This window comes from Cheilinus undulatus, linkage group 3 (assembly GCF_018320785.1).
Source record: "Cheilinus undulatus linkage group 3, ASM1832078v1, whole genome shotgun sequence".
In the NCBI taxonomy this organism is placed as follows: domain Eukaryota; kingdom Metazoa; phylum Chordata; class Actinopteri; order Labriformes; family Labridae; genus Cheilinus; species Cheilinus undulatus.
The window spans coordinates 51,529,485-51,553,951 of NC_054867.1; the positions used below are offsets into that span (position 1 = coordinate 51,529,485).

The window sequence follows — 24,467 nt, forward strand, 5'->3', positions numbered from 1 at the left end:
CCAGACACATCGCTCCTCCTCTCTCTCTCCTCTGGTTGTTTTGACAGACAGCAGGTCCGTCAGTCCGGCACGTTCATTTTTGTCTCGTCTTGTAACAAAAAGTCATCTACTTTTCACCAGCATTTTTATCATCAGTAATCTATTTTTAGCCTGCCCTCGTCCTGTCTTCCTCATTGAAAAAAGAACATATTTTTTTTGTCATAGTTTTTGTTAACAAAATTAACACTGGTATACACAAAACAAATTATTACATTATTTTTCTTTTTATGCATTAAACTTCTAGGACTTTCCTAGAATAAATGGTTTCTGCTCTTAAATGCTTTTTCTTTAATGAAGGCAGGGTCTGATTTAACTCCTTACACAACTCCAATTCTTCCCATTGTAACACAGTACACTGATAATATATAATATAGGTAACAGTAGCACAACATAGGTGGACACAATAAACTCAATATTCAGCTAATAAAAGCATTAAAAACTAAATCTTTTTGTCCTTAACATCCTACTGAGAGCAACTTTGACTGTCCAGCTGGTTGGGTCACAGCTTGTGGTGAACTCTGAAATAAAAATCAAGTTAAGCTGAATGATAAAAAAAGAGCATCAGGGCTGGAAAACCTCAGGCTGCTCTTACATAATTTTACTTTTATACTTAAGACTAGAAAATATTCATGAAACAGAACTTTTTGTGTATTCTGCTGCTGAGGAGAACCACAAAGTTTTCTGGGGGGGTTTAAACATTTCCTTAGAAACATCAGTTTTGACAACAAGCAGCGACTCATTAGCTTATGAGGAGCTGCAGTCATTTTTGATTTGTCCCAACATCATCCTCTGCTCCTTGCTGTGTTTGTTCATTCAGTTAAAAATCTCAGACAAATCTTTTTTGACATTTAACTTCAAACTAGGAACATGTACATGAAGCTGGGGTCCTGATCCGCCTGGGTCCCTGTGATATCTGGGTTAATATTCTGGTTGGGTCTGTGTCTGGGTTCTGGTTTTGCTGTCTTTTTCTTGTTTAGGTTCTGTGTGCTGTGCTGTTATGTTCACTGAAACGTGAACTGGCAGTAGAGTAAAATCCAAAGAATCTGATGGTTTGCAGTGGAGAGAGACAGGCGACTTACCACGTTCTTGTAGGCGACAGAGAGCAGGTTGCGCTCCTCGTTGCTCAGTTCCCCGCCCTGCTCCGTCACACTCTTCATGGCGCCGGCCATGTCGTCGTAGCGCTCGGCCTGCTCTGCCAGCTTGGCTTTCTGCACCAGATCGTTCTTATCCATTTTTAGGCTGCAGAGAGAAGAACAAGGGACAGATAAACAGTTAGTGTTTGTACCTGAACACTGAGGCTGCCTGTTTATCATCTGGGATAAAAAAAAAGGCAAAGACTCATAAGGAGAGAGAGGCGATAAAGAGGACAAAAAGACCTAAAGAGAGAAGCAGGGCCCTATAAATGTTCATCATGATGAATTTAACAGAAAGGGTCTATAGGATCTTCCAAGCATTCCTCTGTATAGTAGAGCAGGGTTTTAACAGTTCTACAGTAAACAAGATTATTCTGCTCCCCTCTCTCCTGATGGTCCGCTTTCACATAAGCAACATTGCTCTGCACCCAAACACATTCACGAATGGACAATGGAGTCCATCCTGCTGCTATAAATGCTTTTATTAGTTCAAGATGCCAACAGCGACCTTTCTCCTTCATCTAAATCCACCCTGCTGCTCAGAGGATGAAATGGACCATGTCATGTAGCTTCCTTATTTGAGCACAGTTGCATTCACATCTCCCATGGACGGTGCTCAAGAGCATCCGATATCAGATGTCTAGGGCTTTTTTTTTTTTTACTGCAGTAGTATCAATATTGCTTAATTTTTACAAGAACTATATAGAAGTTTGTCATTCATTACACTATATACCACAAATCCCCATTCAGCTTACAAAATAGAGGAACAAATTTTGGTCCATATCACCAGTCCTCCTTATGATCGCTCATCTGAGCATCCTTCCTCAGCTGAAAACAGCCTGTGATCCTCTGCAGAGCTGGGAGTGCTTGAAGGTACTCACTGTGTATTTTGTTTTTTCCCAGTAGTGATGCGCCTGGTTGCTAGGATATAGAATATCAGAGCATGAATGTCGATTTTAACAGCCAATACTGTTTTCTGGAGGGAAAAAAATCCACAGATTTTCGACATGGTGGCAGAAAAAAATGAATTTTTGAGCTGGTATGAAAAGACCACTTCAGTTTAGATGGCAGAGCTTGATCAGTACAGTGCTAATGTTCGAGAATAATTTTACCAAAATGGTGAAATTTGTAATAGTTTGAGCGAGAATAGAATCTTTGTTTACAACTTTTATCTCCGTTCTTGTAAAGAAAGGAGGGGAACCAAAACTTTGCCTCCACAGATAACATCGATTTCATGGTACAGAATTGGAGTACAGGAGAGAATCAACCTAGAACTGCAGGACTGTAGATAGCTGAGTGCAGGGGTCATCAACTACATTTAAGGGTCAGCTTTTTCCTAATCAGGCACTTTGGGGGGGCCTAACTCAAATTAACCAGTGTTAATTTCGTTGACTAAAACTATGTTTAAAAATGTTAGTAGACAGCCTTTTTTCCATGACAAAAACTAGACTAAGACTAACAAAAACAGATCTGTGATGACTAAAACTGACAAAAACTAAGTTTAGTTTTCGTCACGATGACTAAAACTAGACTAAAATGTTTTCGTCGGACATTCAAAATCTGTGATATTTCTCCACTGTGGGTAAATCTGTCAAAAACAATGCAGCTGTATCTATTCTGCCTCTCAGCTGTAGAAAGCAGGGACCCCAGGTTTGGCAGGGTGCATAGAACACAATACCATGACTTGGTACCGGATTTCGGCAAGAAAATAAATGCTTGAACTAAAGGTAAAGACTAAAATGTGAGCCTGTGGCTCCTCTCTAAGTGTCATTCCCCAGTAAAGCTGAGCTATTTTCCAATTTTCATTGTTTTACACAGATTTTAAGTGACTATGGTGGGGGGGACGGCAAACTTTCTCATTTCTGATTGTTTTCTGGTCTGACCTCCAGATAGAGTTTCGATACCATTTTTTGTCCTTAAACCCCGTTACTGAAATCAAAAAGCTTTCCCCTTCTCCAGCAAATGCAGCACACCAACAATCCCAATCTTCATATTTTCAGGTTTCAAAGTTGTTTAACTGCACATACCTGACTCCCTGTATCATCTGTATTTAACGCTGTTACACTGAAACACTGTCGCTATCAGGATATCCACCATCACATATGTATGCAACACTGCCATTAATGCAAAGACCAAAATCATGCAAGCCTCAGAAGAAGTGGTAAATAGCACACAGGTCTGAATCACTAGCACTTGTTAAACAAAAGCTCAGTCATGCTAATGAAAATAATCACTGATTGGATAACATAAAACAAAAAAGGTCAGAATCAAATAAACCAGCAAAGCACAAAGCACAAGCAGCGCACTGCACTTGATACAAATCCTTTTAATTCCAGCAAAGTGGCTTCATCCCAGAGGGCTTCCTGCTCTCCAGATGAATCTGTAGGTCTAAGTAGGCCACAGCCTCGCCTCCATCTCCCCCCTACATCTACACAACATGCTGAGAGAGCTACACAATGGACTGGAAAGGACAACGGCTGCATATCAGCTTATTTGAGTGATATTTAGAGCTGTTATTTTGGGATTTTTTTCTAACAGCTATATGAAAGACCATAAGACGATTGCACTAGACACAAGATGTGTCAGTACACACACTCTAAAGTGCTGCTTTACTCTCACATCTGCACAGAAACTTCAGTGATATTGGTTTATTTACAAAGAGATAGCCAATCACCACTCTGATAGGGTTCAGTGTGCAGGCTGGGAGTGATGGAGATTCTCAGATGTCACAACAATGTTGACAATTTCTTCATATTTGTGTATCGATGAGGGAAACCTTAACTGGGTCGAGTAACCCCGATACAGAGCAAGTACTTGTGTCAGAAAATCTGTCAAAATCAACAAACCCTCTAACAGAGAAAGACGGGGAAAGCCCGGTATCGGTGACTGTTTATCTGTGCAGTCTATGTGTAGTACTGCCCGTCTTGTAGAGACAAGCTGATGGTCTAGAAACTAAAAATAATCACTTTGAAGTGAGTGTGTAGATATTTAGTTTAGTCATGGGTCAGGTCATGAGTCGAATATACACAGGTCTAGGCTATTCTGGACTTGACTTGTGCATAATTCTGTGTGGCAGGTTTGATCTCTGTACTGAGCTGATGCAGCTTTGTAAAAGTGAAAAAAAGAAAGAATTGGCAAAAACTTTAAGAGTAACTAAACTGCTGAGGGTGTCAGCTGAGGTGTATCTGCTATGTCTATGTCCCTCTTTCCTATTGTCCCTTATCAGCCACAAGATCAGCGTGCTGCTTTTCAGATTTGAATATTAGCCATAACGTCATAATCATTAGAGGCACTTACCACGAGCTGAGTGTGAAGCGATGATATATGGTCACGTAAAAGACTCAAGTTTGTATATTATCAACTTTATTTTGAAGAAAAACGTGTATTTGCAATTTCGAGCAACAGCACTATTGTACATTACCCACAATCCTAGCGTATCACAGGGGCATCTCTGATTAATTATTATCACACATTTTAGTATTGAAATGAAATTATTTTGAGCTACACAGCAATTTCAATAAAATTTTGGGATTAAAAAGCGCCAATTTTTAAACAATTCTCATCTTTTTAGTAAAAACAAAAATGCTTACTGAAAGAGTGTTACCAAGCTTGATGAGTGTGATTTTTTTCAATTTCTGCCCAAAGATAACTAATGTATGTATGAAATGTATGTATGAAATGTGTGCCAGAACACCACGGCTGCACAAACTTTAAATCAAAATGGTCCTAGAAATAGACCTTTGACATAAAATTAAAGAGACATTGCATCTCCTGAGATTTGAAAACTGCAGGTAAAATTGAGATTCCAATTAAATATAGAATAATTGTTTTGCCTTAGTCACTATTAGTGCTGCAGGATTGAGTAATAATGGGTGGTTATTCTGGAAATATTGTGATTACGGTATAATACATAAATGGTTTCATGAGTCTACTTACTTGGTTATCGAGGAAAATGTAGAGAAGGATGGTTTAGAAGTAGTCGTGGGTGATATGGCCCATCTATCACAGTATCTTTTCGCTCTTCATCGTAACAGTATTATATTGTGAGATAATGCATCTAAATGCCTATTCAGGTGTCCAAAACCCCATCGCCCTCTATAACAAACCTGTTATGGCACATTAAAGTCATGTTTGAGCATAAGACCACTAAAAAAAGGTTTTCATAAGTCTCTGTGTTCCCTTCTTCATAACTGAACTTGTAGTTTTCAGTTTCACTCCTCGTTTGCTGAGGTGTGCCAAGCTGCTACAGAAAACACCCCACTCCCTGATGTGGGCATTCACAGATAAGCACTCCTGAAAAAGTGCAACTAAGGACTTTTATTGTGAAAGATTTGTCAGCAGTACCATTTTTTGCATTGGTTTAGCTTAGCCTTAGCAACAGTGCCAGGAAGTTTGTACTACCAGAGTCTACAGCTGCTTCTCCCACCTCATTTGTTGCCACTATGGCTGACAGCTTCAATTCGATTGGTCGATTGTTTGGTCAAAAAGCTTTTGTTTGACCAAGATCACTCTGGTCAGTGAGTCACCCACCCCCTCCCTCAAGATGCTGATGGCAGGCGCGAAGTGTGCGGAGCTGATAGAGAGATGTGCTGCAGGGGACGAGGAGCAATGCATCTTTAGAAATTACAGGTAGAGAAGCACACAAAGCTAGCAGAGTGGGATATTTTCTGATGTTTTACAGCACTAATGCTCAGAAACAACACATTAACTCATCACAAAGATGCAGGCTGTTTGTCTTGAAGTGGCGTTCCTGAGTGTCTCTGCTCTGCCCTCCCTCACTCCATCAACTCCCGTCTCCCGCGGTCAGTTTGATTTACCTGTCAGTAAGTAGGCTGCATAGTATCATCTCCTTTTATAATCTTCTTTAATAAATTAATAAATAAATAAAATCTTCTGTAAATAAACAATGAATGCAGTCTGCTTTATGCTCATAAATGACATGGCGCAGGCTGGATTAAGTGATCCTGTTATTAGTTACCGTTATAAATGAATGAAAAACGATGATCTGAGGTTATTCTGTAGGCTGTATGAGTTTAAAAAGATACCGCGCCGGGATCACGGAGATCAAAGGCAGGTGTGGGCTGATCGTCTCTCAATTAATTATATTTTTAGTGAGAGGTGATGAGGCGAAAAGATATATTAATGCTTTAAAAGGCCTGTTACGTGATTTAAGGATAATTTAGAGTACCAAGCAGGTGTAGTGAGGAACCTGTATGGATTAAACAGGTCCCCAACAGGTGATTTTTAACATTTATTTTTCTTATTTTCATACCTGAATGACCAACTGATAGGTTGGTGCCTGGGTGCGATTTTGGTCGACCAAGTTTTTCTTTGGTTTACTACAGCCCTAGTTGCCACAACCCTCGTCACTGAACAATCTTCAGCGATGAGTCCTGGCTATTCTTTTAATCATTTTGTCTCACCTGGACTTTTTGTCTGAAAAGCGTGTAAAACATCCAGCCTGTGGTGCACAGTCAAGCTCAACATCCTTTTAAAGGACATCCTGGGCTTTAAGAATATGTGTGCTGCAGTAATGTTGTTTCAATTTTTAAAAAGTTATGGGACTATAAAAACAAACAAAAAAAACTAAACAGAAATTAAAACTCAAAGATTTTTACGTTTTATACACAGTAAATATTAATGACTATGTTTTTTTTTTTTGGAAACAAAAAATATTTTCCTATCTTATTTGGACCAATATAAATTAAAAAATAATTCTATGAAAAAAAGTCTTCAGAATATTCAAATTTTACAAAAAAGTCCTCGAGCCCTGAGAAACATCACAGCCTCTCTGTGTCTCTCTCTCTCTATAATGAGTCATTCAGGCTCTCTCCTTCAGTTTCTAAGTCAGTGCAAATGCATTGTTGGTTGTCACACAACTAAAAATGATGAAAATGCAAACTTTTGCATCTTTACTTATTCAAGACCTCATTATGATATTGTTTTGTATTGCTGTTTACACAGATAAGCATTTGTGCCACCAAAATAGACCTCAGACTCTAAATCTGGAGTCTTTTTTGCCTGTTATTGGACTGCTTTAAAATGTCAGCAAATATTTTTGCAAAAACATCATCCTCATTTGTCTGTTACATTTTTTTGTTCCCTTATCTCTCATCACCAAACTGCTCAGGCCCTGTCGTCCTTCACAGGGATTGTGGGTAAACAGCATATTTCATGTCCTGCCACAAATTCTTGATTGGACTGAGTTATAATGAACCGCTCTGGGACATTGTTGTTCGTTTTAAGCCATTCCTGTGTGGATTTGGCATTCTGTTTGGATCCTTCTTGCAAAGAAAAAAATTAAATCTGTTCACTGCAAAGAGCCCAGCAGATTTACTCTTTGAATCTTGGTTTATGGTATCCATGATCACGACTCTACCTTTACATGCAGCGTCCTCTCAGCATGGCATCCCATCTCAAAGCTTCATGCTGATATGCAGAACTCTGTCTCACATCACCGGTCAAAGAAACGTCCACTTTACATCCTGAGGTAATGAGTTCCTTGCAGCATTTTCTGCCCAGTATTTATAAATGGAGCTGATCCCAGCTCTCACAGAGGCGGCATACGCCCCAAACTGGCTGACAATCAATCACAGGCCTGACAGAAACTGGGACCATGCATGCTCACACTCACACCTGAACCCAGTTTGCCCTTTTATTCATAACATCTGTGGTTTCTGCAATAGTGCAGGGCTTGGGTTCAGTTGTGAGGATGGGGTCCACAGTGTTTACACACCAAAGTCAAACTATGGTTGTGACTCAATTCAACTATGTCTGTCTTGAAACAGTAGATGGCGATATGTTCCTGTTCAGACAGATACCAAGGTCCTTCTTCAACCTGAATGTTCTATGTTGAATGGTGCAAACATCAACAAAGTTCACAAGCTCAGTCAAATTTAAGCATACTCTGTGCTTTACTTTTGGTACAAATAAGACAAAGGCCTTACTTCCAGCTATAGTGAAGACTGATGGCAGACATTGTGACTCCTGCTATGATCAGCATTTATGACTCAAAGCCTGACACAGGCTGAGATGAGCGCCCAAAATGCCTAATCCAGTTTAGGTCTGATTGAAAGTTATACAAGCAAGAGTAAATCAATCTCTGCCTTCATTATACTGTAGGTTTGTTTGTCTGGCTTTCAGAAATTAGGTTTAGTATGAATTTAGTCATATTTACAACTGATATTTTGGCAATAAAAATCTGCCTCTATCAGCTGGAAATATTGGCTGCATGAAAAATAAGTTAGTAGAGTTTTAGTCTGGACCAACAGGCTGACATCATCTGAAGACTTTCTTTACTCATCATTCATTAGACTTTAAAGTTAGTTTTGAGGTCTGGTATGTGATCATTTGTTCGTTCTCGAACATTATATTGTGTTTTAAAGGCTGAATTTTTAGGTCTGAGCTTCATTCACATATCAGTCCTAATACTGGTATCAGCTAGAGCTGGGCAATTAATCAATATTTAGATTAAATTTATCCCTTTGCAATTTTCAAAACTTAGAAGACGTATTTATCCTGAAATGTGTCATTAAGTAGATTATTACCATTTTTTACAGTAGAGATGGTATTCTTGCATGTTTTTCTTAATCAAAATGAGCGAAGCAACAATGACCATTCTTTCAATTGGAATCCAATTTGCATTACGAGTCAAAACAATCCTAATCCAATATTTTTTTAACCTATCTAATAGGATAAACTGTTATTTGTTTTTGTTTCATGACTAGGGATGGGAATTGTTATTTTTTTTAAATACTGATACCCTTATTGATCTGAGTCTTTATCGATACCACTATTGATACTTTTCTATAGTTTGGTGGAAAAACAAAATGGAGATGAATATTTACACTTGAGTAGTCTTAGCTGAGTAGTGCTTGAGGTAAAAAGCTATAATTCAGTCTGTCACATCTATTTTACATCCCTCAAATATAAACACATTCTTCATATTCACAACTGTGCTTACTAAGGTTTCTCGTCCAAAACTAAATTTTCCCATATTTATGTGGCATTTGAACACATAACATTTCGACTATAGTCGTCCAATTTACCTGAACACATCATATTTTCCACGCTTAGCTCATAAAGTTCGCAAATTATCTTTACTTCTGCCCATTCCACCGTGGACTTCTACACTGGATTAATATTGTTAACAAACAGGACTTGAAGTTTTGGAGCACTTTTCAGCATTTATCTGAGCAGCTGAAGAAGAAAACTGTGCACAGCGCAGGCAGAGATGAGTGCATACGTCTCACAGGCGGCATCTTTTTTCCTCAAGCTGACAGTTGAAGGTACATTTTGGTCTAATGTGATGCACAATACTTCTAGTTTATGCTCCCCTTGAAAGAACTGGTGTATGTTTTTACAACAGTTATATCTTAAAATGACGTTATGTCCCAGAGCCTGGGAGACTGGACTGCATTATCGATAAGCTAAAATGTTATTGATTTCGGGTATTTCAAAAACACAGAACTGGGTCCTTATGGACCCGGGTTTCTATCCCCATCCCTATTCATGACAGCGATAATGTGATATGTGATTAATGTGGCAAAAGTAAAACTGTGTGATGAAAAAAATTAAGAAAAAAAACATCCCGAGGCAACATAAGAAACAGCACTGAGCAACCCAGTAGCAGCAGGAAAACAGGAAGTGATATCATAACTAGCTAATCAGATTGTGTTTACATATCAAATTACTATCCAGTACTGGAAAAAATATATTTATTTTCCTAATGATCTGTAAATGATTTGTAAATATTGATGTATTGGATATTGGCAAAAATCAAGTAACCAGAGCTGGGAACAGGGACGAGAGAGTGGAAAAAGACGTGCGGGGAAGAGCCGAGGCGATTGAGACAAATTCTGTAATGTTCATGGTAGAATGTCAGCTCACACTACAACTGAATTGTTAAGTCGCTCTGCAAACCTTCACGATTTTGACCTTACAATGCAGATAGATATGCCAGACTATCTCCGTTGTCCGGCAATCTGTCTTGAAAAGTTCCAATCCACAATGTCTGTGCCAAACCGAGCACTCAGACCAATCAGCATCATTTGAGGGAAATAACTAACTAGCTGTTTGCAATGGCTGCCCCCAGTGTGGTGATTAGCTTGGATACAGCACTAGTACAGCAGCTATTTCACTGCAGCTTGACCACTTTTGTGATGGAAATGAAGGATTTAAAAACAACACTTAAACTTTGATGGGAAAGATGTTTTCACTCTTCTGCCAACTTGCTTCAGCATGACTTTGTGAGGGTTACGGGGTAAAGGGTTAGTTGTTGTGTGAGTGGTTGTATACAACGGCTGCTAGCTCCTAGTGGAATGATTTGCTCTGACTTATCCACAGTGGCAGTGATGTCAGAGCCGGACGACATTTTTTATCAAAACAAAGGCAGAGAGCAACACCGAAAACTTTTCATGACGGAAAAGATGGTTTCACTTTTCTCCTGGTCTGCTTCAGGATGGTTTGACGATCGTTATGCATGGATCTGCTGATGTATACAACGGTTGCTACCCTGGTAGCTGTTAGTTCAGCTGTAGCAGTAGGAAAGCGGCAGTGTAATTGGAAATGGACTACATTTCTTTTTAACACAAAAGCAAAGAGCAACAGTGAAAGCTCGTCTCAGCAGAAAAGATGTTTTTGCTCTTCTCCCGACCGACCTTGGCATCCATTTTATTTGCCATTGTTAATCTACAGCAGATGTAACCTGTCAGCTCAAGAGTAGCACATGCATACAACATTTTTTTGTGTCGCTCTGATTGGCCTGTCATGAATGTGACACACAGAATGCTCCTCCAATCACCTTCCAAGAATTTTTGGGAAAAGTCCTGCCCTTCCCAAACACTTTCTATGGGAGCTTTCCCAGATGAATGCGAAATCTTCCCATGCAATGGATATTTGAAACAGTTGATCTGGCATGTTCATGAATTACGTAGTCACACAGCAGTCAGATGGTCGGGCATTAGAGGAATCAGGACAGACCGTGAGTAGGGATACACAATATTGTTGTCATGATGCTGGTATGAGCAGATATCAAAAATTCTGCCAGCATTTACAGCCCTTTATATCAGCAAAATGTACAACTATATCATCTGGTATAGTTGGTTGCCTAGGGAACTACACGCTCAAAGGGGCCCATTGTAACCTGACATGCCAGATGGATGTGTTTCACACATCCATCTGGAAAACCTTCAATACTAAGCGTTTGGGAAAGGGCAGAGGCTTTGAAAAAACTTGGAGTGTGATTGGATGAGCGTCCCGTCTCTCACATCTTTACGGGCCAATCAGAGCAACAAAACATGTAGCCGTGACCGAGGTGCGCAGTTACCGAGGAATAACGCGAACCATGGCGACTGCAGACATGTCAGTACCCGACTTTTGTCATTTTTGAAAAGAAAACAACTCATTGCTGCCCTTTGTTCTTCTTTTAACAGAGAAATGTCAAGTTCTAATAAAACTGATGGAAGCTTTGCAAGATGGATTGGCCAGTGAAAAACAAGGAAATTGGTGTATCCATCTGCTTCGCAAGGTTACAGCTTAACACGACAGCTTGACCTTTCTAACAGCATACTGAATTTTCAAACCTCTTTACAACCATTGTGCGTTGAGCAGCATGAGCTAACACCTTTAATATGAATAAACAGAAGTAAACAACATTAAGTTTGATCATGCTGTAGCTCTTGGTCACTTCCTGTAGTCTTGATTATGAGCCTCGAAGCCGGAAAGCAATGATGGCACATTTCCACAGCTGATTCAAGGCCTGAATCATAAAATCAATTATCTGCTGATACTGAGAGCATTTCAGTCATTTACAGAAAAACAAAATTGTAGGACCATTAGTGTATGTGAATTGTGTATGTGTCATTATAAATTCAGATAACCATTTCCTCCATTATCAGTCCACTTACAGAGGAATAAGGATGCAATGTTTTTATGTTGGCCGCAGCCCCAATACCAGCATCACTCAGAGGTCAGCTCTCTTCTTCTACTGGGAGTATGAAAGACAACAGTCAATACTTTTAATCACATATTAGCTCTTTGTAGTCAAAATAATAATTAGTTACATTTCATCTAACTGTTGTAGTTAATTTACAACCCTTTCATAAATATTTATAATAAAAATGTATCAATCAAATGACGGCAGACTGAATTATGATGCACGGTGAAAATAATCAAACTAGAGCCTTGATGACTTGTTCTTTATCTGGGACATTTTTAGATCTAGATTTTTCCTCTAGATCACAGGTGTCAAACTCAAGGCCTGGGGGCCAAATCCGGCCCATGGTATGGTTGTATCTGGCCCGCAAGATCATATGTTCTTTCTATTATAACTGGTCCACCAGTATGAGGTCTGCAGATTTCCTCCATAAATGTGTAAACTGAACCTTGATGATTTAAAATATCCTTGTTAAATTTTAAAAATCCAAAAAAGAAAGAGTAAAAGAAGCTACATAAAAAGCCAGGAAGGTGGGGAAAAGAAATTAATGTTGTTATTTCATATTTCCAATTTTGCATCTCACAACTCCAACTTATGATTTTGACTTTTTCATGTTTTGACCTTCAAGATCCTCCATTCAAAATTCATATACAATTCAAAAGAGTCATATTTTTACCTTTTAAATTTGTGATTTTGACTTTCTATCTCACTTATTTGCCTTTTAAAACATTATTTTGCCTTTAAGTTTCATGTTTTGACCTTTTGAACTAATTAGTTTGACTTTTTATCTCAGACTTTGAGCCTTTAAACATATCATTTTTTTTTTCGATCTCAGAATGATTTATTATCTGTATTATTTATATTTTTTTTCATAATTTACTTGTGGTGAAAATGAGGTTAACTTTGTTAAAATGTTGAGCTTGTTAGGCTCTTAGGTAAGGCCTAAATTCAGAATCTGCGATTGACTTTCACAATCCTGGCCCAAATAGTCTGGCCCTCAGGACTCCTCTTTGGAGCAAATCTGGCCCCGGACTCAATATGAGTTTGACACCCCTGCTCTAGTTTATTTTAGTAAATTGCTCAACTTTTTTTTGCAATCAGTACAATAAAAGGTTCTAAAAAACTGTAGGAATGCATTTTCAATCAGGTTGTCTCAGTATCAGAATTTAAACTTTGATATAAGAGTGAAATTAAACAATGTCATAATCTGTTTGGACACCAAGGTACCATTAACAAAAGTCCAAAGCCACCAATATCAGGTAGTTTGTTCTTTCAGTCATCAAAAATTGCAGTCAAATTCCTGCAAATGATCTAAATTACACAATTCTGTGCATATGTATTTGTGCAATTTAGACAGTGTGCCATTTTTGAAGGATTTATATCTCCTTTTGGCCCTCATCTTATAAAATATTCTGCAGCGGTTTTAATTTTGATATGCCAATACTGCTAATAGGCTAATATCTGCTGAAACCGATATCAGGACGACAATATTGAGCATTCAGAGTCATAATGCATTAATATTTCATTATGCATGGTAACTTTTGTTCGAAATGTCTTTTTTTAAATTCACTTTTTTGATGTCTGCATTTTTATGCAGGTACTTGCTGATTGCTATGCGAGAAAACAATCAGAATCTTATCTTCTCATACAAGTCTGCTGTAGTCTTTCAATTTTAAACTTGGCCTGACAAGCCAAAGGCTGTGTTCTATCAAGAAACAGAAGATATACAGGCATATGCTGCAGATGCAGACAGTACAAACACACCACTAAGTGGAAAAAGCTTTTTTTTTTTACATGTTCACCATTGCCAAATTACCATCTAGTTTTCCTTTTTGTGTTAATAAAGTTAATGAAAAATTATGGCTGCTTAATTATGACTAAAATAAGTACAATTATTTTATCCAAATTAGGATTGCAATTATTGAACACAATTACTCATTGATTTTACACCAACAGAACCACATGTATTTATTACACTTTTCTCATATCCCTTTGAAATACAAGAAATAAATAATGTTTTTTTCCCCAAAATATCATAAAAAAACTGAAAAAACATACAACTAAAATATTTAGAGGATTTCATCTGTTATCTTGTTTCATGCTTGTGAGATGACAGAATTGTGATTGGAATATAAACTGATCTGGTTGCCCAACCACATGATAATTATAAGAACATTTTATTTCTGTGAACAACCTTTGTATGAGCACTGTTCAGTCAACATAAATCTGATCAAGACAAACAGCATTCCCTATACCCTGTCTAACAGCCCATCTTCAAAACAGAATAAACTGCCCAGCCCTAGTTAATGATTTGTCTAGTATTATTCTTGGATTTATAGATGCATTTTATTTCATGCATGTGTTAAAACATACAGTCATCGCGGGCTAAAGAGTATTAGTTATAAATCTGTTTTTCTTTATCACAAAACGATCAAAGCATTGACAAACATCCGTCATCAGATCCGAACAGTGAGATTTGTGATCCATAAACCCGCTTGAGCGTTAGCATTGAGCAGTGGATTACACGCCGCTCAGAGCGGTTACACAGGCTTTGACGGCGCATATTTGCAAGAGAGGCCTGCATATCGGTAAAATGATTCATCTCGGCCTCCACGGTCAGCTACAACCACTTGGCTTGCCACCAAGGCACCCAGCATTAGCTAGTAAGGAAACCATCCAGCTAACCCTCAGTGCTAATGCGCAGCGTCAAAAAAAAAAAAAAAAAAAAAAAGAACACCATCTTCCCAAGCGGAACGACGCGAACCAAACCGCTTTAAAAAAAAAACAACGCCCTAGGGTGCAGTTTTAACACGGCTGCTCAAAAATACTCCTTCGGTCCACTAATAAAGGGAGCCATGCTTGTGAGTAGGCCTGACAACAGCTACGCCCTCCCTGTCGCATTCCCCTGCGGAATTTTAAGATGGAGAGATAGATTACCGCCAGCTAACAGGCTAACTAGGGTTAGCCTAGCCTAGCCGGCTAACTGAACTGCCGCTAGCCTTACGACGCATTCATGTTGTGTTGATAAACTCGGAACTGTGAGCTCCACGGTTCTAAAACTCAAGTGATGGTTAAGTAGAACGAGAAAATGTTTCATTACGGCTTACGAATTGACAGTAATGACGTGATTTACAGATGTATTAAATATTAGTTTAATTATGGAGAAATAAAACTTACAAGAGACAAATTAAAATTAGTATTTGGGGATAAAAGTACAAATGGCTAAAGGTGTGAGTTACTGTTCACACAGAGCAATTTAGTTAAGATCTGAAAAATTACAGAAAAAAATAATTTAACATTGATAATTATTCTGTATCAATACTTGAAGCTCATAAAGGAGAAAAGACTATTTCACAGCTTAGGCGCTCCGAGCATCCGAATGCAGCAGTAACGGTTAGCCTAGCTGGCTGTACACTGCGTTCATGTACTATGGGAAAAGTAGGATTTATGACTTACGGCCTGTAAAATAAAAAAAAAATGCCACAAAACTCTGCGAATTGATAACAATCGCATCATATTATGCATAGCGATCGCTGGCAAAAGTTAGGAATGCATTCAAGGGTGACTAAGAAAATAAAAAAATACAAAGGATCTGTCAATTTTTTGACAAAACGGTACAATTTTCAACTTCAGGAGTCAGAAATGTATTAAAGAAATACTCAAAATGTACGAGTTAAAAATCCTAAGTTTTCGAGGACTAAAACTTTGAATTTTTAAGGGTTTTAAGATAAAAAAAACAAACAAAACACTCTGCCTTGCACAGGTACTGCAGTAGAGAACCTAATCAAATTAAAAGTTTCATTGTGACGAAGTTAACTACTCATATCCATCCACTGTTTTCAGTTTGCTGTCTTATGGATGTATTTTTAAGTCGTTTATAAATATCAAATCAGCTATTGTGGCCAACAGATTTCTAATATACGCTTGAAAGCTTAAGTCGGGAAAAAAATCCACCCCTGACTTTAGGAACTCCGAGCATTCGCGAAGCACTTGAATGCAGCTTGAACCGTTAACCTAGCATTCTAACGGGATCTGACCCAGTTCAATCTGAATGGCGATCGTAACTGCGCTGAACCCGAGATATGATTGTAAATAGTTAAAGGGTTAAATGCAGCGTCGGTTCAATGTCCCCACTGCCCCCTTTCAGATAGAGAATAACGAAAGAAACTGGTATAAATTCCAGTACATTTAGATAGGAAACTCCCGGGAAATAGGGAGGGTGGGTTAGCCTCGATATCGCCTCTCTACGCCATGACGGAGCGACGCTAAAGACGTCGCCAACAGCGCTATTCCACTGAAGATAAATTAAATCAAACATTTTATTTCATCCTGGTATAGCAGCATGTCAAAATTAACAAAATATCAGATGTTTCTGTTAAGTATTTGCTGCTAAATTGTCTCGGCCACTGCGGGCCTGTGCTCCGCTGCTAAGCTGTCAAAATGGCCAAACTTGGGTGCTGCTGCCCCCTCCCCTCCCCTACTTGGTCACCGCGCAACACGCATGGCATCGACCAGATCCCAGGCCTTCTAAATCACCGATAAGTAGCGCAATCGACGGCGCAAAGAGCACAGGTAGCCGCAGGGCATGTGTTTTGTTGGTTATCTCTCGCCATTTTGGCCACAAGCCTCGGCCTAAATCCTCGCACCCAGCCCCTAACCACAATAGGCACCTTCCGCAGCAGAGGCAGGGAATGGGGCCACCGCTGGGGCTGCTGTTCCCCGATAACGATCATCACTACCCTGTGCATAAGACGACAATCGAGTGATATGTAAGTGAACTCACATTTAGAGCGTGCTAGGATCCCGATTTTATTCTCTGAACGATGGGAGTTTGTCAAGCCGTCCTCCGCTCGCTGCTCACGGTATTCAGGGCAGTACCACTTCCGCCCGCTCTGACACTTCCGCTTCCTCTAAACCCCACCCCCCCCCCCGCCAGTATCCATGGCGACCGCGCCAGGGGGTTTCCTGAGCATCTTTGGAGGGGCTTTGACGTCAGGAGGACCATGGCAACCGCTACAGGATGACGTTCACCGGTCGCCACGGCAACTGTCTCCACGAGGCCGTTGCTGCCGTCGTATCTGAGTTCACCATCGTGTCAGCTGATCATCTCTGTGTGGGTTACACTGATTTTATACAGCGATGAATACTTTATAACAAGCAGCTCTGTTTCTCCCACCACTCCACCTACACAACCACTGCAAACCCTCAAACACTCAGTCCATCAAACTACTGTGAACATGATATCTTCACTGTGTTTTAATACACTTTTTTTATTTATATTAAGGCGTGATTTATTAGCAAACACACCACTGTAAAAGGCATGACCAAGCAAACAAGGGAGAAATAGTACATAATTAAAGTTATTGTGAATTCAGACAATTTAGGACATTTTCTCTTGTTTCCGTCTGCTGCCACCTTCTTGCAATGACTTTAAAAAGTTCAAAACATTAGAATTGAGTTTTGTTGCCAAGTGCATTTTCACATACAAGAATCTGACTTTGTTTTTGGTGCAAAACAGATAACTACAGTCATGGACAAAAGTATTTACACCCCTGTAATTTTCCAGAAAATACACAATTTCTCCCAGAAATTGTTGCAATTACAAATATTTTTGGTATACACATGTTCATTTCTTTTATGTGCATTGGAACAACACAAAAACCATAAGAAACTAGAAAAGCACTCGCAGAGTGCAGACCTCCAGCATTAGCCCTATCTCCCAATAGTGAAGAATCCTTTCAAAAATTCCTGGATCCGTTCCCATGTGCCCCGCACCACGGCATTCGCCGATTACTCCCTCCCTGGTGGGGTGGAAACACAGTGAGGCAAAGCACTGGCTTTGCTACGTGTGCCAATAGATGCACCCATGGTCTCACTGGACGACTGGAAGTCATGTTAGAGGGTGAATATTCCTCTATTCCTCCCAGCATTGTGAGTATTCTTGCTACAGTTCGCTGTCTTTCTCTCTGTTACGCTCCGACTCGTCTCCTCTTCCAGGCGTGCGTCATTCAAACTCTACAAACTCCAAAACTTTGAATAGAAACACACCCCAAATGCTACTGGGATTGAAGTTACTCATGTCTGCCATCTCCTGGTGTAAAGTGGTAACAGCGTAGAGCTCCACCGTTAGCTCTATCTCTCAATAGTACAGAATCCTTTAAAAAATTCCTGGATCCAGACTGTGATCTGGATCAGTCCAAAAACCCAATCAGTTCTTCCTTATGCCATTTCTGACATTTCCTGAAAATTTCATCAAAATCCGTCCACAATTTTTTGAGTTATGTTGCTAACAAAAGAACGAACAAACCCACCCGATCACATAACCTCCTTGGCGGAGGTAATTATGGAGGCCAGTTTGCTCTAGGGCAGGGGTCTCAAACTTTTCAGCCTACAACCCTCAAAGTAAAAGTGCCAGAGACCGGGGTCCCCCACTGTACCTGAAGGTGGTTGAACACAGCCATGCACATTCAAGAACAGTCGTGCAGACAAGGCCGCCCAATAGAGGTGGGTAGAGGGGAAAGCTTTTTGGGCCCCAGCCCATCTGGGGACCTGTGGAGGTTAGCAAAATCATGGATCCACTGGAAAGTTAAACTGTGATATCCATATTTTATATTTAACCTGAATAATAAACACTCTTATCAAAGCAACAAATCTCTTTTTTTGTTCACTTGTGCTGTAGTTTATAGGCTTCTTAAAAATGTAAAATCCTTTACTTCAAAAACAGAATAACAATGGGTTAAAATGGAAAAGGTGGTGAAATGGGATTTTAAAAGTAGCATAAGTGAAAAAGAAAGGAAAAGTGTCAAGTGGGTTGTAAAGGTGAGTGGAGTGGTTTAAATTGCAAAAATGAGTTAACTAAGGCAGAAAAATAGGCAGACAGGGGTAAACCTGACCATAATGGTGAATTAAAAAGTGAAATGAGGTTAAAACAGGCAAAAATAGATGTAAAAAACAACAACACAAAAAAACTTGGTTGATGGTGGCCATTATAGGTCAATAGAGGAAACACATGAGAGAACTAAGGTTAAATTGGTGTGAAATGGCTAAAAAAAAAAAGGCAAGAATGGGTCCAAATCGCACAAAAATAGACAGGAAGTAACAAATAATAGTGGCAAAATTGGACAGGAAAAGTGGTTAAAAAGTGGTAAAATTAATACTTTCAACATCACAACCCAATAACAGTTTGACACTTTTCAGCTGCAAAATGAGAAAACTGTTATTCAGGACTAGGACACCAACACTACTGATCCAACACACATGCATTGATACTATAAATAATTCAGATTCTCTGGGTTTATCAGGGGCCCATTCTCTGGGTTTATCAGGGGCCCATTCTCTGGGTTTATCAGGGGTCCATTCTCTGGGTTTATCAGGGGTCCATTCTCTGGGTTTATCAGGGGTCCATTCTCTGGGTTTATCAGGGGCCCATTCTCTGGGTTTATCAGGGGTCCATTCTCTGGGTTAATCAGGGGGTCCATTCTCTGGGTTCATCAGGGGCCCATTCTCTAGGTTTATCAGGGGGTCCATTCTCTGGGTTAATCAGGGGTCCATTTTCTGGGTTTATAAGGGACCCTGCCAAATCTTTGCACAGGCTTTCTTTTTAAAGCTTTTTTGGTTACTTCGATTTCTGTTTAAATCTCACCAAATCCCCATTTGTTTTATATTTCACTTATTTTTTGCATTTATTTTTTAAAAATTCATCTGGTGACCCTTTCTCAGTGTCTCACGTCCCCCATGTTGAGAACCCCTGCTCTTGGGCACCGTCAGCGCAGCAGAATGGTTCTGTATCCTTCCCCAGATCTGTGCCTGTCAAAAATCCATTCTCTGAGCTCTGCAGCCCTGCAGTTCCACCAAATGTTTTTGTTCTGAGACAGAGGAACAGCTAAGAGAGAAGAACCCGAGGATCCGAGGACCATCCCGGTTCATAAATTAAACCGTCTCTGAAAGGTCGTCTGGAGTACGGCTTTATAATTCAGCAAAGAACTAATCAGTGTGAGGACTTTAAAACAGCGTATTGTGTGCTCTCCCATTTTTTGGTCCTTGTCTGCACTCATGCAGTAGATTTGTAATTAATGGAAGCAAATTTATTCAAATTTTAGATAGACCACAGAGGAGAGTGTTACTGTTGTTGAGTAAGTAAGAAATCAGTAAATTTTTTTAAATATTGATTTATTAATGCTTCAGAAATCAATAGGATGATCCAGTGTGCAATTTAAGAATGACAAGCATAGGAAAACATGGACAGGAGATCGATAACTAAATCAATAAGGCAAATAAATCAGTGGCAGAAGTTACTGATTGAAAACAGATCATCTGAGTGTGACTGATTAAACTGCAGCTGAGAGACATCGTCTTTTAACCTTTTGACCTCATCAGCCTCTGGTTGGGTGTGAGGATGCTGCAGATACATGGATGCACATGAGTACATTTTAAACTGTTTGTGTTCTTATGAAATACTGAACTGAGCAGGGACCAGATGCATCTCCACAGTGCCTGTCTCTGTGACCCTGTTTATATTTTTCATCATCATTCATGCTGGGTAATCAGACACCAGGTTGACTGCACTTGCTTACACACCCTCACACTTTGCATTAACAACACATCTCCAGTGATGAGCTCACGTCCCTGCCTCTTATCATCTCTATGGCTCTCAGACTCACTGATGTTTGTCCAGCCTCTCTGATCAGCTGTTATCATGAAATGGACAGTCAACATAATCAGGCCAGCACCCGACAACATTTTATACTAAATCACTGTGTCCTTTAAAAGATTAATACTTTTGTCCACATAGTGCAGCATTACTCAATCCTGCTCCACCAAAGAGCCAAACTGTTGAATAATGCCTTTCCAAGAGCCACAATGTAAGTGGTGAAATGTGACAAAACTGATTAACGTGGCTATAAAACAAAAGTGGCAAAAAGGGGAAAAGTAGGCATAAAATGGCAAAAAAGTGGGTGAGAAGTGAAAAAACAGGGAGAAAAAAATGGCAAAATCCGCAGTACACAGCAAAAAGGGGTGAGAAGTTACCAACAAACGTGACAAAAAATGACTGTATAAATGACTAAAATGGGCAAAAATGTGGGTCAAAAGCAGCAAAAGCATGGCAAAAATTAGTGTAAATGTGACTAAAATGGGCAAAAAAGTGAGGAAAATGGTCAAAAAACAGCAAAAACATGGCAAAAAATAAGTGTAAAAGTGACTAAAATGGGTAAAAATGTGGGGAAAATGGCCAAAAACCAGGAAAAGCATGGCAAAAAAATGAGTGTAAAAATTACTAGAATGGACAAAAAGTGGGAAAATGGTCAAAGAGCTGTAAAAAAAATGGCAAAAATAAGTGTAAAAGTGACTTAAATGGGCAAAAATGTGGGGAAAATGGTCAAAAAGCAGTAAAAACATGGCAAAAACAATGAGTGTAAAAGTGACTAATATGGGATATAAGGGGGAAAAATGGCAAAAAATGAGTGTAAAAATGACCTAAATTGGCAAAAATGTTGGGCAAATGGTCAAAGAGCAGCAAAGAGTGGCAAGAATGCTGAAAACAGTGGCATTTCTTGGTGAAACATGGCTTAAATGGGCAAAAAGTGAAAAAACATGGCAAAAATGGAAAATTGCAAATAGCAAAATGTAGGGTAAAAGAGGCAAAAAACAAACAAACAAACAAACAAAAAAAAAAAACAACTGGTGGCAATAATTGGATAGAGGTTGTAAAAATGGGCAAAAAGAGATGGCAAAAGTGGGCTTAAAACAGTAAAAATGGATCAAAAGAAGCAAAACATTGAAAAAAGGCAACAAATTGCAAATAAGGGCGATGGAAATGTACAGACAAAAAATAAAAGCCAACTGTATTAATGTGGGGATTCAAACTGATTAATGTGACTAGCAATGGATAATTTCTGAGGTCAAAGTTTCCCTTTATGAAAGTCTGGGGGAATATTATTTCAAATTAAGACATGAAAGAGCCTCAAATCCTCATAAAAGAGTCACATGTGGCTGGCTCTAGAACCACATGTTGAGTATCACTGATATAGAGTATCTCTGCATACTTTTTGCAGTGAAGCCACTACCAGTACAAATGAATGGGGGCAAAGAGGGGTTCAGTCACTCTAGGCAATCTATCAAGATTTTCAAGATGTCACTAAAAAGACGCAGACTTCAAGGATATGCAAAACTTCTCTAAAGGATGCAAAATGAAAACAAACCAGATGCAAAAAGACATATGAGGAGAGAACAAATACAAAACAAAGAGGTGCAAAACATTCAAGAAGAGACAGAAGAAAACTTTAAGACACTCAAAACGTATAAAACTAGTTATAACACTGAGTTTTAAAGAGCTGTTTAAGGTTATAGACATCAGATTGGATTATGGAGACGACTGAAAAGAGAAGTTTCTCATAGAGCTAAAGTCGTAATCAAATTAGTGAGGCAGCTCTTCCTTTTCTTTTTGGCATGGAAATACACAGACCTATAACTGTTAAGAAAACCTTAAAAAAAAAAAAAAAAAAAAAAAAACAAACCTAAAAGAGGAAGTCCTCTTCATAACTTATAGTTCGCCGGTCAAGCTGGGAAAGGTGTGGATGATGCCCAGCTTTTCCTTCTAGATGAGTCTGCAAACTAAAATCTCAAGCCAGACTTTTTTTTTCTACTTAATATGATGTAGCCTTTTATTTTAATTAAAAGATGATCCTCTCATTTTAAATTGCCTGGTTAGATTTTTACTCAACTCAACTTTATTTATTTGTATAGCACCTTTCATACATAAGACATGCAGCCCAAAGTTTAAGAGGAACAGACAGACAGCAACCATCAATAAAAACAAGAAAAAACGTAAGAAAGGAGTAGAATACAACAAACTGAGGAGATAAAATCAATACAGTAAGGAAACTAAAGCAGTGTTTCCCAACCATTTTTCCTTGGAGCTCCCATACATGCATCCAAGAAGAGCGGAGCCCCCCATACATGCACCCAAGAAGAGCAGAGCCCCCCTACATGCACCCAAGAAGAGCAAGAGCCCCCATACATGCACCCAAGAAGAGTGGAGCCGCCCTACATGCACCCAAGAAGAGCAGAGCCCCCATACATGTACCCAGGAAGAGCAGAGCCCCCATACATGCACCCAATATGAGCATCAGCCCCCATACATGCACCCAAGAAGAGCAGAGCCCCCCTACATGCACCCAAGAAGAGCAAGAGCCCCCATACATGCACCCAAGAAGAGCAGAGCCCCCATACATGCACCCAAGAAGAGCAAGAGCCCCCATACATGCACCCGAGAAGAGTGGAGCCGCCCTACATGCACCCAAGAAGAGCAGAGCCCCCATACATGCACCCAAGAAGAGCAGAGCCCCCATACATGCACCCAAGAAGAGTGGAGCCGCCCTACATTCACCCAAGAAGAGTGGAGCCGACCTACATGCACCCAAGAAGAGCGGAGCCCTCCTAGGACCCAAGAAAGAAGGAAAAAATGACACTTCCGCCAAAAATTAACTTAGATTTTATTGTTTCCTCAATAAAACTCTAAAAAATGCCTATGCATGCCTTTCTTCTCAAAAGACCTATGTATAAACTATTTAACAACTGCTTTATCATTGTTTTAGTCAATATTTGTGCCTCCTGCCACTTCTTTCCCTTTTGCTATGTTGCAGCCTGATGCTGCAGTCATTTAAATGTGCCTGTTCTCATTCATCTACACTTACTATGCCATAATGAAAACTTGGAAACAGAATTAGAGAAATCTTTCCAAAGGTATCTATAAAACCCCTGAACTATCACATTGACATAAGTATTTAGCCTCTTTACTCAGTACTTAGTTGAAGCACCTTTGGCAGCAGTTGCAGACTCAAGTCTGTTGAATTTGATGCAGTACATTTTGCACACCAGGACTGGGGGATTTTTCAGCCATTCTTCTTTAGAAGCTCTGTCAGGTTGGATTGGGACCGTTTGTACCATTAGGGTTCATGTCATGGCCCCGGCTGAACCATTTTAGGACATTCACAGAGTTGTCCCTAAACGCTCCTGTGTCTTGGCTGTGGTCTTAGGGTCATTGTCATGTTAAAAGGTGAACCTTCAGCCCAGTCTGAGGTCCTGAGTGCTGCAGTACAAGTCCTCTTTCTCCAGACTCTGGGACCTTGAAGAGTGGAGAGGCACAGAATCCACGTTGCTTGAAGTCCAGTGTGAAGTTTCCACAGTCAGTGATGATTTGGACTGCCATGGCATCTACTGGTGTTGGTCCACTGTGTTTTCTGAAGTCCACAGTCAACACAGCCATCTACCAGGACATTTTAGATCATTTCATGCTTCCTTCTGCTGACAAGCTTCATGGAGATGCTGATTTCATTTTCCAGCAGGACTTGGCACCTGCC

General features: G+C 39.6%; 1 protein-coding gene across 1 annotated transcript in view; it reads right to left on the minus strand.

Annotated features, from left to right (window-relative positions):
* Positions 1-17,029, minus strand: part of ywhaba (tyrosine 3-monooxygenase/tryptophan 5-monooxygenase activation protein, beta polypeptide a) — a 36,954-nt gene extending 19,925 nt beyond the window's left edge. The window contains exons 1-2 of the mRNA XM_041782688.1: positions 16,892-17,029; positions 1,119-1,278 (exon numbers count right to left, since the gene is read on the minus strand). Coding sequence (XP_041638622.1) covers positions 1,119-1,271 — 153 coding nt within the window. The 5' untranslated portion in view covers positions 1,272-1,278; positions 16,892-17,029. The remainder of the gene's footprint in view (positions 1-1,118; positions 1,279-16,891) is intronic.
* Positions 17,030-24,467: the final 7,438 nt, after the last annotated feature.